Genomic DNA, 18,412 nt, shown 5'->3' with positions numbered 1-18,412 from the left:
CCCGTGGAGGGACTGATGTTTGATGAGGGAGGTCCTGTAGATAAAGGCCTTCCCACAGTCCCCACATCTGTATGATCTCAATCTAGAGTGGATCTTCTGGTGCCGGATGAGATGTGAACTTTGCCCAAAGGCTTTCCCACAGTGGTTACACTCAAAGGGCTTCACCCTGGCGTGAATCAACTTGTGCTGAGTCAGGTATTTTCTGCAGTGGAAGGTTTTCTCGCATTTGTTACACTTAAAGCGCTTCCCACAGATCCTTGGATGCTCTCTGTGCTCGGGTTTCTCATATAAGATCTCCTGGCTCTCACTGAGTCCTTTTTCTCTATTGTGAATGCTCTGGTGGCAAGTTAGGGTTGAGCAGCAAACAAGTTGCTCACCACACTCCTGACATTCGTTAGGGGGTTTCCACAGCATGGATTTTCTGGTGCTGAACAAGGTGTTCATTGTGGCTGAAGGTCTTCTTGCATTTGGCACAGCTGTAGAGCTTTTCTGTAGCGTGCATGGACAGGTGTCGAATCAGGTGGGAGGGCCGGCTGAAACTCTTGACACATTTGTGACATTTGTGGGGCCTGTAACCCGTGTGAACCCTCTGGTGTTCACTAAGGTGACTGTTCCGGTAAAAGGCTTTCCCACATTCGTTGCATTTGTAATTCTTCTCTCCACTGTGAACCCTCTGGTGGATCTTTAGGGCCAGGCTATGGCTAAAGGTTTTCTCACACTCATCACACTTATAAGGCTTCTCTGCAGTGTGAACAGACTGCTGTTGGACAAGAAAGGAGCTCTGCTTGCAGGCCTTCCCACACTCCTGATCCTCAGGGATCATTTTTGCAGCATGAATTTTCTGATGTTGGAGGAGGTATCTGTTGGAGTTGAAGGTTGCTTTGCATTTGGCACATTCATAGCATTTCTGAGTATGGGTCTTCTGATGCACAGAGAGATGAAAGGTTTGGCTAAAACTCTGGCCACATTCTTTACAATTGTAGGTTTTACCTGGGGGTGGTTTATGACACTCAAAAGGCTGTGAGTTGTGATCTGCTGGACAGTCACCATCTTGACTCTCCCATGGTTCTTCTTCAGTGTGAACTTTCTGATGACACAGAAGGTGTGTATTCTCACTAAAAGTTTCCCCGAACTTGTTATACACATAGGATTTGTAGCCTGTGTGAGTCACTGGTTGCATGGAAAGGCAGGAACGCTGGTTGACATCTTTCTCATACTCTTGAAGCACTGTGGGATGCTGCTCCCTGTTGTGAAGAATCCAGTGCTGGATCATATGGTAACTCTGGCTGAAGCTCTTCCCACACTCACTGCACTCACATGGTTTCTCCCCTCCCTGGATGGTATCCTGCTGGCTGTGGTCTGAGTAGCACCCAAAGTCATTCCCACATTCCTGAGACTTAGCTGGTGCCAGGCTCTTTTCAGGGAGATCAAGTGTCATGGAACCCCCTCCTGGGGAAAGGTGGGACTCAGGACTGAGGTCTATCTTGAGTTCATGGCTCTTGAATTTGTGGCTTTTGCATTCTGTGGGACTTTCCAGACTGATAATATCAGACCTCAGAAGACTTTCTGAATCTCCTAGCAAACTATCTAACCAGGTTTGGCCTATGGAGGCTTCTCCCAAATGGGAGTTCCAGAGATCATCCTTGGAAAAAGTCTCAGTAATCTCTTGGAAGAGTCCTTCTTCCAAGAAGTCCTGAGGCAGAGGAGAAGTCTCAGCTATGCCTGAAAGAGAGGGCAAGTGCAAATGTCTCCTGTTCCCTAGGAGTTAAAGACAGGAGCTGCAGGCTAAGAGTAAACAAGAAGGAGACCAGGTGATGCATCCTGAGTCATCTGATGCATCCTGATGTTGGCTGGGAAGAGAATGAAGGAGGCGGGGCCAGCATGGTGATCCAGTGGGTACTGGCATCACAGGAAAAAGAGCGCATTTCAAGAGGTATTAGGAGGGGGAGCTGGGGGACTTGCTTAGTGACCCAGTGGCTAAGACTCATGCTCCCAAGGCAGGGGACCCCAGTTCAATCCCTGACCAAGGAACTAGACTCCATGTGCTACAACGGAGACCTTGACATAACTAAGACCCAGCACAGCCTAATAGACATTTTTAAAAAAGGGGGGGTGGGCGTGGTGCTGGGCAGCCATGGAGGTTCCAGAGGGATACTTGCCATCATCAGCCCCATCAGCTAAGGCATACTTCCTAGAGAAGTGCACTCGGGGAAAAGAGGTATAAATGATGACAACATAATACCATGTCACCACAGGAGGACTTATTTGGATGTGGCTACACAAGCTTGCAGTCAGCCTGGATGTCAAGGTGGCAGAAAGGGAAACGCATGGTGCCTAGGTCCATGTGAAACACCTGTGTGCTCAACAGGAGGCTACAGAAGGTCCACGCTCACGAGAGGTGAACCAAAAAGAGTTGCCTGCTGACAGCTAGGGTGCAGGCTGAGACTGAGCCATGCAGCCCCCACACCATGGCCTCTGGTTCAGGGGCCCTTCTCCTCATGTGAACCGTCAGTCTAACAATGAGAAAAGCTGCTGGCACCCCAGAGAGGGCCCCTGACTCTCCCTTCAGGGATGTCTCAACCAGCACACCCGGGAATCCTGACTGCCTGACTGATCCCCCAGACAAACTGTGGCCTGGGAGAGGGCAGAGTGAATGCTCTTAGCTGTATTTAGGCCCAGGCTTGAGTCACTAACAGACAGGCCATCTGCTGGGCCAGAAGGAAGGATGGGCCTGCCTGAAGGCAGGTGAAATAGGCAGACCGGGAGGTCCACAGTGCTCAAGGGGCACAAGACAGAAAGGAGGAGAGACTAACTCAGAGAATGGAATGCTGAGCCCTGCTGAGTCTGGAAGGATGCAGAGGGGACAGAGGAAGGGCACCAAAACAGCCATGTGCTGAACACAGAGGTACACGGAGAAAAGGTATGCAGGGCGAGGCTCCCCAGCCTGAAGCCAGCGCATGGCAGAGTGAAGCCGAGAGGCAGGGGGTGGAGATGTGTCAGCAGACCTAGTGGGCGGGATGGAGGTCCTAAAGACAGAGGGCCTACAAAGGACCACACCCCGTGAGCTCCCTCCACCCTCCCCTGGGGGGGCCTGGCTGCCCACTCACCAGTGTCTGTTGACTCTGGGCTTTCTTTCACCAGGGCCTCCAGCTTTTCCCCACCATCTGGATGGAAGGTCAGGTTGGGTCCAGGGGGGTCTGTAAGGAGAGAAAGGCATTGTCACCAACCAGATGACATCAGGATGGGGGGCCATCGGGCTGCTGAGCAGGAACTTCCTGGGTGTCCTGATGATTATTCAGCACCTGATCCAGCTCTGCAGGGTTCCTGGCCCAGTGGAGGAGAGGGACCCGGTCACAATCCAGGGTGATCAGAGATGTGACCACTGGGGCTGGGGACACAAAGGATCTGTAACAGCTCTTGAGAGATAAAAGAGAGTTGCCAGGGAGAGTCATGTACCTCCTCAGTCATCCGTGATTCACTCATTCTCCCATGGACTGGACATACCAGAGGCCTCCATAAGATGGGCCCCATGATGGGAGTGTGTAGGGGGTCCCGAAGACCAATCTGCTTCCTACCCTCTGCAAACTTCCTCAAGGGCGGGAACAGAGTTGTAATCCCAGGGGATACATGCTACAGTGGGGAGACAGCCACTGCTGACTTCAGAGATGAGAAGCCGTGAGCACAGCAAGTAGGTTTCATCTGGCTTTTAGCTTGAAGAGGACAAGGAAAGAGATTCTCCCCAACGGCCCCCAGAAGGAACCAACTATGCCCATGCCCAGATTTTAGCCCAGTCAGACCCATCTCCAGAACTGTCAGAGTCAGTGTATGTTGTTTTCAGCCACACTTGTGGCATCTGTAAAAGTAGCTACAGGAAAGGAATACACTGCTAATAAATACACACAGATGAGTGTCTGGAGGACTAGAGGAGAGCATTCTAAGTGCTGGCCTGGCACAAGACCTAGTTCTTAACACACTGACTCCCGCTGCTCCCTCTTCTATTCATTGAGCCCTCAAAGCCAGTACTGTCTGTTCCAGACACAGGGGCTCCACCAGGGAGCAGCACGAGTTCCTGCTGCAGAAACTACGGCAGAGGGAGACAGACCATAAAATGAGCGGTGAGCAAGCCAGGCAGGGGAGAGGCAGTGAGTGCTCAAGGGGTTGCAGTTTGTCTTAAAGGAGTGAAGCCCCTGAAGTGTCAGCTGGAGGAATTCCTCTACCATGAGGAAGAGGAAAGTGCTGATGGAGCTAGAGGGCAAGCACAGGTTTCTCTTCCCAGGCAGTACTGACATGTGGGGTTGGATAGTCCCTGAAATTCTGGAGTGTGTGGCAGCACCCCTGGGCTCCACCCACTGGATTCTAGGAGTACACCCTCCACTCCTCCCAAGTGGTGACAACCAAAAAGGTCACCAGGCACTACTGATGTCGCAGAATCAGGCAACTAAGCACAATGATCTGAGGCGCTCAGGAGCCAGGAGATCACCCCATGGGTGACAGAGAGCCATGGGTGATCCTGAGCAGGGCGGTGACTCCCCAGGGCAGGGGTGGCACTCACTCAGCAGGAAAAGGTTCCAGTAGTTGTCCAACGCCGTGTCCCAGAACAGGTCTCCCTGCCCCTGCCCCAGCTGCTCCCAGTTCTCCGAGGTGAAGTCCATGGCTATGTCCTTGAGGGTGGCAATTTCCTGGAATGCAGCGGGACTGGGGTCAGGGAGGGGCCAATGGCTCACCTCAGTAGCCTCATCCGCCACATGCCAGGCCTCTGGCAAAAATCTTGTGAGACCTCATATTTTCCAGGCAAGGACAAGGAGTCTAGAAAAGGCGACATGCTATCCCCTCAAGGTCACAGAGGCAGGTCTGCCTCATCCTAACATCCACCTACCTACCTTGACTTTTGCTTTTTTCAGTGTTCAAGATTTTAAGTTTTTAAATTTTTTTTTAATTTTAAAAATTCAAGCATAGTTGATTTACAACGTGTTATTTTCTGCTGTACAGAAAAGTGATTCAGTTGTATATACATTCTTTTTCATATTCTTTTCCATTACAGGTTATCACAAGATATTGAATAGCTCCCCAAGTTATACAGTAGGACCTTGTTTACCCATTCTACAGTTTGCCTCTGCTCATCTCAAACTCCCAATCCATCCCTCCCCTACCCCCTCCCCTCTCTGCAACCACAAGTTGGTTCTCTATGTCTGTGGGTCTGTTTCTGTTTCATTTCCATTTTCATTCATTCATTCAACAAACACCTCAAGGCTTTCTGTGTGCCAGACTAGTAATGTCCCTAGGGACCCAGAGATGAGTCCCAATTAGTACCTGTCCCTGTGGAGTGCACAGTCTGATGGGACTGACAGATATGGGCAGAGACACCCCAACCTGGTGGATCTGTGTTACAGTGGAGGAGGCAGGGGTGACCTGGGAGACCAAAGCAGGGAGGAGCTAACGCTGCCCAGGAAAGGTGGGGAGAATAAACTGAGTCTTGAAGGCTATGGAAGATTTACCAGCTGGAGATAGTGGCTGCAGTATATTCTAGCAGAGGGAGGAGCCTGATCAAAGGCAGGAAGCTGGAAAGTATGGAGTAATATTTTCACACAAGGCCAAGAAGGGAGTAGTACAGCTTGTGTGAGGGAAATGGAAGAAGAGGAAAGAGGAGGGCAGGACCCAAGCCATGCAGGGATGGGCTGAGAAACCTGGATTTTATCCAGGGGGCAATAAGGATTTCTGGAAGGGTACTGGGCAAGACAGTGATGGTGTGAGAGCTTTCCTTTGAGACTGATTGGGGGCAGGGGGCGGGCATCATAAGACAGTGAGCTGGAACAAGGCAGGCCAGATGTGCAGCCTCTGGGGATGACAGGTTGGGATGAGAGGGACACTTGACTCACCTCAGTTGTAGCTGATGGGGACCCAACAACCAGTTCCTCATTTAAGCTCCCCCTCCTTCCCCTCCAAAATCCTGGCTGGCAGGGCGGCAGAAAGGACTAGGAAACTGGGAGAAAGTGTGCCTTCCTCCTAGAGCTGACTCTCTGGCCATGCTGGAGGAGCTCCCAAAACGTCCGGAAGTAGGAAGAGTGAGGACGTGCGTCTCCCTGCAGGAATCACACAATTCTATTTACTAAAAGCACCCAGCCCCAGTGCTGCAGAGCCTACACAGCCCCCCTTAGCACTTGTCAGGGTTAAGTACAGTCCGTAAATATCCATGTGGGAGATGTGGACGTTCAGATCTCTCACCTTGCTGGAACCTTCTGTCTTGCTCACCACTGTGCGCACAGTGCCTGACACACAGTAGGGACTTGTATCATCTCTAAGACTAGAGTTCAGGCAAGTCTCCAAGACTGTGCTATTTCTACAACAGCATGATTTCAACTTTTTTTTTAAACCATGACCCACAGTAACACAGATAATATATACTATGACTTCTCATTTGCATACATAACTGAACAAAAGCTTCGTGAAACAATACTTCATCTTACAAAGCAGGGTGGACTAGGATGTTTACCATTCTATTTACTTCACTTAAAAAAATATATATACGGTCACTGCCCACTGGGTCATTCTCAACTCATAACAGGCAAAACACTGTACACTGGTGTGGCCTCTATGTACTTCCTTAAGTGGCATATATCTATGGGTGTTGAAAGCATTCCACATCATGAAGCCACACCACAGGTCCATAATTCTTAAGCTTCTGGGCCAAGTATGCTTTAATTCAGAAATTTTCAGATAATAAAAAGGTAATCCACCATATATGGCATAGTTCATTAAAATCCCAGTACAGGGGGGAGGGGAGAGGAATAAGGGGAGCATTTCATAACTGAACACTTCAATATTCCAAGAGTGGAGGTAAAAATATCCACTCTAGCTAGGATAATTAAAAGTAATAAATCACAGCATTTCTAGTCAGGTTCAGGCATCAAATTCATGGAAAAAATATTTGGTTTTCAGAGCTTTCTAGATTTTGTGACTGCAGATAATGGAATGTGATAGGCCTAAGAAGTGAAGTGAAGTGAAAGTTGCTCAGTCATGTCCAGCTCTTTTCAACCCCATGGACTGTCACCTGCCAGGCTCCTCTGTCCATAGGGATTCTCCAGGCAAGAATACTGGAGTGGGTTGCCATGCCCTTCTCCAGGGGATCTTTCGACCCAGGGATCGAACCTGGGTCTCCTGCATCTCAAGCAGATTCTTTACCGCTGAGCCACCAGAGAAACCTCAGGCCTATAATAAGAGCTAATGTTTTACACAACAAGGATTTTCCTCACAAAGAGGTTAAGACTTGACTTGTGAGTGTAAGTCAATCTACAGATTTAAAAAAAAAATTTTAAGTATAGTTAATTTACAATGTTGTGTTAGTTTCTGGTATACAGCAGTGATTCAGTTATATGTATATATGTATATTTTTTCATATTTTTTCCATTATTATAGGATACTGAATATAGTTCCCTGTGCTATACAGTAGGATCTTCTTATCCATCTTATATATAGTAGTTTGCATCTGCTAATCCCAAACTCCCAATCCATCCCTCCCTCAGTCCCCCTCCCAATTGGCAACCACAGGTCTGTTCTATGTCTGATCCGCAGATGTTTTATCTGGCCTGAGCTGGCATAGAATGTTTGGTTTGTTTTTCTTTAAAAATTTTTATTTTGGGTTGCACTGGGTCCTCATCGCTGTGCAGGCTTTTTTCTAGTTATGGTAAGCAGGGTCTACTCTGTGCTGTGGTGTGCGGGCTTCTCATTGCAGTGGCTTCCCTTGTTATGGAGAACGGGCTCTAGGGCATGCAGGCCTCAGCAGGCCTCACAGACTCAGCCGCTTCATGGCATGTGAGCTCTTCCCAGACCAGGGATCGAACCCAGGTCGCCTACATTAGCAGGCAGATTCTTTACCAGTGAGACACAAGGAAAGCCCCGGCACAGAATGCTTTGACAGAAAATTCTTCTAAGTAATCCCAAACTCAAAAGCTGGGAGATTTCACCTAAAAATTCAATTTCCAGTTTCTGAAAAATCCTAGGATTTGGCCACATGGGGTCTGCATTCCCACAGAGCTAGTTTGTTGGAAGCCATTTCGAGCTCTCCACCCCTTAGATGGGATGATCCCTCTGAGAGGCCGCACAGTCCTCACCCAGACTCTTCTCTTCATTTCCTTATCGGCCTGGCCCTCAGACATCTGAATTTGAGAACTCTATGGACAGTTTCCAAATCCCATTCTGTCCACATCTCATAAACTCTTAGACCTGGGAGGGAAGAAACTGGAGCCCTGAGGTGAAGCTCAAGGTCACCCACTCTGTCATAGTAACTTAAGGCAAATCATTACCAGACTGGAAAGTCTTAGGCCCTGGAGCCAGGGAGTCCTGCCTCTTCCTGGTGTGGGACCTCGGCCACATCATTCACCCTTTTTGTGTGTCACTTTCTACATGTACAAAATAAAGCAGAAAAATAGCAACCCACAATCTCTTATCTACAATTCTAAAAACAAAAGGCTTAGAACCAGAACTTCATTCATAAATTGGTAGTCAAACTGAACCCAAATCGCCACAGGCTATGCATAGTCTTTATTCTCCTTCAGTGTGATTAACGCCTTTTCCAGCAGAAATATTCAATTTCCAAGAATTGCCCCAAATATCACTGGGAGTGTGGCCTAATTATGAAATACTGTTGTTTGGTTTGCGACTAGATGGACTGTAGCCCGCCAGGCTTCTCTGTCCATGGGGTTTCCCAGAAAAGAACCCTGGAGCGGGTTACCATTTCTTCCTCCTTCCCCACCCAGGGATTAAACTCACATCTCTTGCATCCGCAGGCGGGTTCTTCACCACTGAGCCACCTGCGTGCCCCCGTGCTCAGTCGCGTCTGACTCTGCAACCCTAGGGACTGTAGCCTGCCAGGCTCCTCTGTCCATGAGATTCCCCAAGCAAGAATACCGCAGTGGCTTGCCATGCCCTCCTCCAGGGGATCTTCCCTACCCAGGGATAGAACTCGCGTCTCCTACGTCTCCTGAATTGGCAGGCAGATTCTTTACCGCTGAACCACTCACTGAGAAGCCTTGAGCCGCCTGGGAAGCCCCAGTTAAGAAATACGCATACTATTAACTTTCTAAAGTCTAGAAAATTCTGATGACGGGGTAGCTGCTGCGGAGATTACAAGAGAAAATGTGAGAACAGCACCTGGCACACAGATAGCGCTCAAATGAATGGTAAATATCTTGAATTCCTAAAGAACTCTCGTTCATTCATCCCCCAAGATCCTGCCCAGCTCTGCCAAAGACTTCAGGCAACTCACCACCTCCTTCAGTATCAGTTTTATCATCCGAATAAAATGAAATAGAATCGTTCCTCTCAGGGCGGCCGGTTAGCGTTGGAAAGCACTTTAGCAAGATGCGGTGGTGGTTTAGTCGCGTCCGATTCTTCGCGACCCCAAGGACTGAAGCCTGCCAGGGTTCTCTGTCCATGGGATTTTCCAGACAAGAATACTGGAGTGGGTTGCCATTCCCTTCTCCAGGGGATCTTCCCCACCCAGGGATCGAACCTGGGTCTCCTGCATTGTAAGCGGATTCTTTACCAACTGTGCTACCAGGGAAGCCCGTTAGCAAGATCCTGATCCTTTACTCCGAACCAGCGTTCGAGGCTCCACCTAGATAACCACAGCCCAAAGCGACGCGCCCAGAGCCGAAATCGCCCCAGAAGCATTCCGTCATCCCTCGGGAAGGACCTTGCCCACAAGGCTCCAGAGTCTTCAGTGAGCCCAGCCCCGGTATATCCTCACCTCGAGACTGCAATCCACCGGATTAACAGACACGACGGGAGCCAGGCGGGAGGCGGAGACGCAACTGCTCTCACGCGCCTCCTCGTATCCACTTCCGGTGCCGGGCGAATATCTTCACGACTACTTCACCCAAGAGCCTCTGCGCCAGAGCCAGGACTGTTTCCCAGAGGGCTGTGCGAAGGCCTTCCCTTGTCTTCCCATCTCCACAGCCCCTTGTCTTTAGCCGGCCCGCTGAGCACGCTGGGAAACAGACTAGAAAAACAATCAGCCCCAGGTGGCATTTGGGTATTGTAGACAAGGTTTTGATGGGCAACCAAATCAGTCTTCTGCCTTTTCGAGAAGATTGAGAGGGTTTTCCATTTCTGAAGGAGACAGAGTGTCACCATGGAAACACATTTAGGAGGAAACAATTCCTGAGGGGACGCGCGATGGTAAGAGGAGGAGTTGAGGCGGGAGAAATGAGACTGTGACCTCTGATTGGCGGGAAAATGCCTCGGAATGCGCAATAGAACCAGAAAGCGTTCCACTAAAGGTGGAATAGGGTTGGGCGATGAGGGAATAATCCATCCCCCAGCCTTGAGTCAGCGGACTGGCCTGCCGCAAAGGTGCCTGGGAAATGGAGTTCCCAGGCAGTCACAGTCCACAGGCAGTCGGGAAGTCGGCATAGGCTGCGCGGGCGCAGTCCTCCCTCTGGCGAGAGGATGCGCGCGCAGCGCCTCCCGCCCTAGCGGAAGTTTCCGCAGGGCAACTGAGAAGGTGAGTCCCAGTTCCCCTGGAGGGTCAAGAGAGTCTGGCTGCAAATATCTGTCTGCCCACTCAGCTCGCCAAATCCAGAGGTGAGGGGAAGACGAGGCGGAGTAGGGGCCTAGCCACAGTTCGGTCGTGGTGCCTGTGACGTCAGCGCGACCCTTTGTGGGAGACTGAGCCCTCGGGAGCGGGGATCGCGGGTCAGGATGAGAGAATCTTCTGGCCTCCGAGATAACCTGTCAGCTGCAGCTGTCCGGTCTCGGTGGTGGGCGTGGATACAACGGAGACGGGCAAAGCTAATGGAGAGTGTGACGGAAGCCCCGCCTTGGTACTACGTCATCCGTGGTCCCTGCAAAGGGAGGGGCCGAGGCAAATCATTTCACTGTTACTCCTCCTGCCCGAAGGTGGAGTCTAGCCGTTAGCTCTTTTGCTGTGCTGCGTTTCAGGACCTGCCAGGAGGGATACAATACTTAACACACTCCATATGTTCAGTAAATATTGAACAAATCAATAAAGAAAATGTATGAATGAATGATAAAGACTGACTTGAGTGTTGGAGCCTTGGTTTTGAGTCCTGAGCTAGCCAGATGACATTGAAATGGTGACTTCAGCCCTCGGATTCCTTTCTTCTATACATATTTATTGAGAGTTTACTATAGCTCTTTCCTTTTGTGACTTTTTAAAGTTTCTTACTTATTCGTTTATTAAGCTTGTGTTCCCCCACTAGAATGAGCTTTGTCAGGTCAGGAGCTGTTGGTTTCCTTTGCTGCTGTAGGAGTTCAGTGAAAAATTGAATAAATGAATGAACTTAGCATGTGTTGGTTGCATAGCCAATTCTCAATAAACATCAATCATTATTTTTTACTCCCACGTACAGCAAGCCTGAGTCAGCCTCTCCACGTTTATTCATTTCCAGGACACAGTTAAGATGGAGTTTCCAGCCCAGTGAATCTGAGGGCCAGATCGTGACCCCATAAAGGTACCATCCCCTCGGACACATGCCCCTGAAAGCCTATTCCCCACCAGCAGCCTATTCCTCTTCCATCTCTTGTGTGTTGCTTCTCTCAGACTTCATTCCCAGGAGGAAAGTTATCATGGGCATGGCAGTGGTTTCAAGGGCAAACACTGGAGTTTCATGAGTCTGCCCCAAGAAGAACTAGAGAGATCTGAGAGGCTCAGAGCTTAAGATATAGAAAGAGGAAAGGGAGGAATCGAAATATTAACAAATGGAAGATGATAACCAGTAACGTAAAGGACTTTCCTGTTCTTTGCAGTTGATAGAAATGTATTCCACTTATGCCTCCAACCATTTTCAAATGTGAGCAGGCTCAGTTGTGTCTGACTCTTTGCAATCCCATGGACTTCAACCTGCCACGCTCCTCTGTCCATGGAATTTTCCAGGCAAGAATGCTGGAGCGGGTTACCGTTTCCTCCTCCAGGGATATTCCCAACTCTGGGAACAAACCCGCGTCTCATGTATCTCCTGCATTGGCAGGCAAATTCTTTACCACTGAGCCACCCAGGAAGCCGCTCTGTCAAATAGAAACTGTTAAAAGCCCCATTTCACCATTGAGAAGACTGAGGCATAGAGAGGCTAAGTAACAGGCCCAGCAAAGAGCACATCTGGAATTCAAATCCAGGCAGCCTGGGACTAAAGCCTGGGACTGTAAGGACTCCTCTCCTTGCAATTGCAACAGAGACCAGCCTTTAAAGTGAATAAAGGAAAATGTTTTAATTGGATTGAGCCAGGCACAGAAGGATAAGTACTCCATGATCCCACATATATGTGGAATCTAAAAAGAAATATCAAACTCGTGGTAACAGAGTGGAATAGTGCTTGCCAGAAGCTGTGGGGGAAAAGGGATATTGATCAGAGGGTACAGACTTCCTATTGTAAGATGATTAAGTTCTGGAGACCTAATGTATAACATGGAAACTATAGTAAATAATAATGTGCATCAGCTGCTGCTAAGTTGCTTCAGTCGTGTCTGACTCTGTACGACCCCATAGATGGCAGCCCACCAGGCTCCCCCGTCCCTGGGATTCTCCAAGCAAGAACACTGGAGTGGGTTGCCATTTCCTTCTCCAATGCATGAAAGTGAAAAGTGAAAGTGAAGTCGCTCAGTTGTCCGACTCTTAGCGACCTCATGGACTCAGCCTACCAGGCTCCTCCGTCCATGGGATTTTCCAGGCAAGAGCACTGGAGTGGGGTGCCATTGCCTTCTCCAAATAATAATGTGAGTGTATACTTGAAATTTGCCAAGAGAGTAGATTGCAAGTTTCCTCACCACACACACACATACACACAAGTTGGAATTATGAGAGGTGGTGGATATTTGAATTAGTTTTATTATGGTAATTATTTCATAATATATACTGATAACCAAAATTTCAGAAATGGGGACCTGATTAAAATAGGCATTTATTTGAGGTTTGTTAGGACTGCAGCCCAGGAGACCCAGATTCAAGAAGCACTTGAGAACATCCTAATAAATACATCAGGACTTCCCTGGTGGTCAAGTGGTTAAGAGTTCGCCTTCCAGTGCAGGGGGTGCACGTTCAATTCCTTATTGGGGAACTAAGATCGCATGTGCCTGGCTGCCAAAAAACACAAAACGTAAAACAGAAACAATGTTGTGAAAAATTCAATAAACACTTTTATTTTAAAAAGGTATACATATATTCGTATTTTGGTAAAATAATAAAAAGAAGCAACTTGAATTGTGTTCTGTTGGACTACAAGTGGAGGAGGCTTCTAAAGGCAAAAACTGCAAGGCCACAGTTAGTTACATGAGTTGTTTATCAAGAATTACAATTGGAGCTGGCAAGAAGGGTGCTTGTTAAGCAAGAATTAGTTGGGATCCAAAATGGTTGTTTGGTTACAGGGGAAACAACCCTGACACACAAGATGCCAGGTAGCAGATGTTTCAAACACGGTTTGTGTCCTTGGGTTAGGCAGCAGTCACAGAAAGTTCGAGTTCTCACAGACCCTCAGTGACCACCCAATTGTAGTTTTTTATGCCTGAACTATGATCACTGTTTTAATCTCAATTTGTCATATATGTATATATATGCTATGCTAAGTCGCTTCAGTCGTGTCCGACGCTGTGCGACCCCATAGACGGCAGCCCACCAGGCTCCCCTGTCCCTGGGATTCTCCAGGCAAGAACACTGGAGTGGGCTGCCATTTCCTTCTCCAATGCATGAAAGTGAAAAGTGAAAGTGAAGTCGCTCAGTCGTGTCCGACTCTTAGCGACCCCATGGATTGCAGCCTACCAGGCTCCTCTGTCCATGGGATTTTCCAAGCAAGAGTACTGGAGTGGGGTGCCATTGCCTTCTCATATATATATATATAGGCTTCTCTGATAGCTCAGCGGGTAAAAATTTGCCTGTCAGTGCATAAGACCCAAGAGACACAGGTTCAGTCCCTGGGGTGGGTTCAGTCCCTGGGTCGGGAAGATCCCCTGGAGGAGGAGATGGCAGCCCACTCCAGTATTCTTGCCTGGGAAATCCCATGGGGAGAGGAGCCTGGTGGGCTGCAGTCTATGGACTCACAAAGAGTTGGACACAACTGAGCACACACACAGGCATATACTTATACACACAAGTTTTACACTTTAAATATAGACAGTTATTTGTCAAAGATAAATAAAAGTAAAAAGAAAAAAACCTTTGTCTTGCAAGGTTAAATGAAGTCATGAGCAAAAGTTTATTTTAACTTTGATTTTGATATCCCAGCTAATAACCCGGACTGTACACTAAGAACAAATAAAATAATTTTGCTTTTTTTCCTTTTGCTGTTTAAAATATATTCATTGAAAATGCCTGTTGTACTGTTATCCCTGTTGAGTTTCTCTACTTGTCTTATGAACTAGTTTCATCCTGCTCTCATGACCTGAGTTGTGTCCCACAAAAATTCGTTCACGGAAACCCTCAACCTGAGTATTTCAGAATGTGTCCATATTTGTAAATAGGGCCTTTAAAGAGGCAATTAAAATGAGATCTTTAGGGTTGGCCTGCTATGGCCTAAATGTGTGTGTCCACCCAAAGTTCATATGTTGAAATGCCCAACGTGATGGTTTTAGGAAGTGGGGCCTTTGGGAGGTAGTTAGGCCATGAAGGTGGAAAGTGAAAGTGAAGTCGCTCAGTCGTGTCCGACTCTTTGCGACCCCGTGGACTGTAGCCTACCACGCTCCTCTGTCCATGGGATTTTCCAGGCAAGAGTACTGGAGTGGGGTGCCATTTCCTTCTCCAGAGGATCTTCCCACCCCAGGGATTGAACCTGGGTCTCTCACATTGTAGGCAGACGCTTTACCATCTGAGCCACCAGGGAAGTCCTGGAGAAGGTGGAGCTCTCATAAATGGAATTACTGCCCTTATAAGAGACCCAGAGAGCTTCCCAGCCCCTTCCTCCATATAAGGACACAGGGTGAAGTTGTCAGTCTGTAGCCCAGAAGAGGGCCTTTATCAGGACCCAACCACAGTGGCACCTTGATGTTGGGCTTCCCAGTCTCTAGAACTGTAAGAAGTAAGTTTCTATTGTTTGTAAGCCACCAGGCTATGGGCTTTTTTGTTTTGTTTAGTTTTGTTGGCAGTGTTGGGTCTTAGTTGAGGCATGCAGATTCTCTAGTGTGACTCATAGGCTCACTAGTTGCAGTGCTCAAGCTTGGTTGCTCCATGGCATGTGGGATCATAGTTCCCCAACCAGGGATCAAACCCACATCCCCTTCATTGCAAGGCAGATTCTTAACCACTGGACCACCAGGGAAGTCCCATGTCTGCAATATTTATTATATTTATTACGATTATTATATTATTATAATATTGATCATAGCCATTTAAACAGACTAAGGTAGGCCCTAATCCAATATGATCAGTATCCTTATAAGAGGAGGAGATTAGAACACAGACAGAGGGACAAGCACGTGAGGACACAGTGAGAAGGTGGCCGTCAGCACGCCAAGGAGAGGCCTCCGAAGAGACCAAACGCTCATACCTCGATGTCAGGCTTCTGGCCTCCAAATTTGTGAGAAAATACATTCCTGTTGTTTAAACCATCTAGTCTGTGGGAGTGAGTTGTGGCTGCCCAAGCTAGTGAATATACGCTGTGTCCTCATTTGTCACAAGCGCTGTATGTGATTTTGGCTTTGATTTTTGTTTAAAGTATTAGGAAATACTCCAGAAATACACAAGGCTTAGAGTGTATCATAGTGACCATCCATTATCTGACTAAGTTAGGATACGGTGGACTATGCTGCAGTAACAAATAAACCCTGAAATCCTGGTGGTTTGTAGAAGGAAAGTTTATTTGCCAATCACAGGCTTGCAGTGTGGACCGGGCAGCTGCCCTTCATCTCGTACCTCTGCTGCCTCAGGGCCATCCCTGCAGAGGAAGGCTGGCAGAGGAGGTACTGGGGCCCCTAACTACCTTGGCCGGAAAATGACTTCTGCTCACACTGCATTGGCCAGAACTAGTCATGTGGCCCTAATCTCACTGTAAGGAACTCTGGGAATTGCAGAGGGAGTATGTGGCTCTCTGGTGAGCACTAACCATCTCTCCCATCCCCATCACGTGGTTCAAGAGGTGAGCGTCACAATTACAGTTGAAGACCCTCCATGCTTCCATGATTGGAGCAGTTCTCCTGCCCAATTTTATTGACCTCAGGGCGTTCTTGTACCTTTTGTGAGCTCTGTATTTTCACTCTGCATTTGTTCTACTTTGCACCTGCCCTGGGCCCTTGGGGAGAGACTGGACGCAGAGGGCAGGAACTCATTTTAGAAGTGGCCATTTTGTGGGAATTCCCTGGTGGTCCAGTTGTTATGATGCTGTGCTTCCACTGCAGGGAGCACAGGTTCGAGCCCCGGTCAGGGAACTAAGATCCAGCATGCCACAGGGTGTGGCCAGGAAAAAAAAAAAAAGGCTACTTTCTGAGAGGGTATTCCAGGTATGATAACTTTTCTTCCTTCTGCATTCTTGTCACCATGAGGAACTCAGGTGACTACTCGACAGCAATAGATTAAGTTTTTCAGCTTCCTGTCCCCCCCACCATTCTGTTTTGTAGCATGATCTGTCCAGACTGTGGCAAAGGTATTGAAGCAACATTCAAATTCTGCCCCTACTGCGGAAAACCTTTGCCTGCAGAGAAGCATGAGGGGTCCCAGTCCTTTGTCAAACCGTTTACATCATCCTCCCAAGGTAAGAACCGGGCCTTCGTGCTTCTCCCTGGAGGAGGGGTGATGTGTGTGTGCGCGTGCATCTAGGAAGAGGCCACAGACGCCTTTGCAGCTGGCCAGACCCCGTGTGGATACTAAAGCCCAGAGCTCAGGCTCACTCTCTCTACTCAGTCTCTCTCTACTCAGGTATCTTTAGCAGACTCACGACTCTAAACTAGACATTGACTCATTTCTGTCTCCAGCTTGACTCCTCCCCTGAAATCTATATCCATATAAATCAGACTGCCCGCTTGACATCTATTGGATGTCCCATATATGTCTCCACGTGCCCAGAACCAACTTCTTGATAGGCCTGCTGCCCCGTCTGCCCCTTCCAGAGATTTCTCCATCAAGGTAACAGCAACTCAGTTTGTCCAATTTCTCAGACCTTAGAGTCATCCTCCAGTTCTCTTTCTATCCCACCCCACAGCTGCAGCCCTCCAGCAGATCTCATCAGCTCTCCCTTTAAAAATCACGGCCGAATCAGACCACTTCCTCCCACCACCCTGGTCCATCTCACCCACACCACTATTGTCGTAGAAGCTTTTTTCTCCCTGCTGTCCCTGCTTCTCCATCACCTGCGGTTCTCTTCAAGTGGCAGTCCAAAGGATCCTATTAAAACAAAGTCAGGGGACTTTCCTGCTGCTCCATTTCTTTCTCCAGAGGCTCTTCCTAACCCAGGGACCGAACCTGCATCTCCTGCACTTCAGACAGTCTCCTGCATCACAGGCAGATTCTTTACCGACTGAGCCACCAAGGAAGCTCTAAATATATTGTTTTACTCATTTATATTACTGTGCAGCTTTGAGCTCTGGAAGGAGAGGAGTTTATCCTGGTTTGTAAGCTCCGTTGATTGTGGTTTGTAACCCTGTTGTTTGCACAGCACCCAGGACCATGCCTGGCACAGATTTGGGTGCAGAGAAATCTTATTGATAATGAAGGAACAAAAACTAGTTAGAATTGATTAGGCAGAATTTTAAAGAACCAGATAAAATCTATGATAATAAAAATAAATATTGGGACTTCCTGGTGGTCCAGTGGCTAAGACTCTGTGTTCCCAGCACAGGGGGCCTAGATTCACTCCCTGATCAGGGAACTAGATCCCTTCTTGCAACTAAGACCCAGCACAACCAAATAAATAACATTATGGCAATCAGAAACTCATAGTATGGTTTAGGCTGTGGACTAGACACAGCTTAAGGGAGAATAGTGAATTGGAAGATAGATCTGAAGAGATTATGTAAAGGAGACCACACAGTGCTCTAGGGTATAAAAGGGGTTCCGACCCATGAAGAGAATAACTAAGAGGGAGAGTTTGCTTAGATTATTCAGGTGATGGAAGTAGAAGTTGGCTGTGAGGGTCAAAGGGAAAAGAGTGGTTGAATTTGATCTCAGGGTTTCTGGTCTAATGGTTCCTGGAAAGGACCTTTGTAACTGCAGTCTGCATTCGGGCTGCCTCTCTAGGCTCAAGGAGAAAGACGAACACCAGTTCTGAAACATCTTCCAAGAAAGTGAAATGGTGCAGCTATGCTGCCTCCCCCTCCTTACCCCTCCCCTCAGAAGGCAAGAGTTCTGGATCTGAAGACACCTTGAGTACCAGTGGGAAACCCAAAGGTGAGAGTTTTACTCAACCTGGCCTGACTCTCGGTGAGGGGAGAGGAGGGTCATCTGCCAGTGGGGCATCATGCCTCTGCTCAGGCCTGCATC

The 18,412-nt window shown here is 48.3% G+C and overlaps 2 protein-coding genes across 17 annotated transcripts in view; one reads left to right on the top strand and one right to left on the bottom strand.

Moving 5' to 3' along the window:
- ZNF473 (zinc finger protein 473) overlaps positions 1-9,880 on the bottom strand; it is a 31,602-nt gene extending 21,722 nt beyond the window's left edge. For 2 of the 4 annotated variants that reach the window (XM_070772195.1, XM_070772197.1), the window contains exons 1-4: positions 9,746-9,880; positions 5,877-6,080; positions 4,553-4,679; positions 3,108-3,197 (exon numbers count right to left, since the gene is read on the bottom strand). In XM_070772195.1, the coding sequence (XP_070628296.1) occupies positions 3,108-3,197; positions 4,553-4,652 (190 nt within the window). In that variant the 5' untranslated portion in view covers positions 4,653-4,679; positions 5,877-6,080; positions 9,746-9,880. Of the gene's footprint in view, positions 1-244; positions 1,723-3,107; positions 3,198-4,552; positions 4,680-5,876; positions 6,081-9,745 lie in introns of those variants that run through there. The other 2 variants (XM_070772194.1, XM_070772198.1) reach the window with 2 other exon arrangements.
- A 153-nt stretch (positions 9,881-10,033) lies between these two features.
- The window catches only part of VRK3 (VRK serine/threonine kinase 3), a 35,925-nt gene continuing 27,546 nt past the window's right edge, over positions 10,034-18,412 (top strand). The window contains exons 1-5 of one of the 13 annotated variants that reach the window (XM_070772209.1): positions 10,034-10,176; positions 11,409-11,471; positions 12,503-12,729; positions 16,555-16,688; positions 18,146-18,319. In XM_070772209.1, coding sequence (XP_070628310.1) covers positions 16,556-16,688; positions 18,146-18,319 — 307 coding nt within the window. In that variant the 5' untranslated portion in view covers positions 10,034-10,176; positions 11,409-11,471; positions 12,503-12,729; position 16,555. Of the gene's footprint in view, positions 10,177-10,369; positions 10,582-11,369; positions 11,472-12,502; positions 12,730-16,554; positions 16,689-18,145; positions 18,320-18,412 lie in introns of those variants that run through there. The other 12 variants (XM_070772208.1, XM_070772206.1, XM_070772207.1 and 9 more) reach the window with 12 other exon arrangements.

This window comes from Bos indicus, chromosome 18 (assembly GCF_029378745.1).
Source record: "Bos indicus isolate NIAB-ARS_2022 breed Sahiwal x Tharparkar chromosome 18, NIAB-ARS_B.indTharparkar_mat_pri_1.0, whole genome shotgun sequence".
Lineage (NCBI taxonomy): Eukaryota > Metazoa > Chordata > Mammalia > Artiodactyla > Bovidae > Bos > Bos indicus.
Note: the sequence above shows the minus strand (reverse complement) of the source record. Positions and strands in the feature narration are given on the sequence as shown.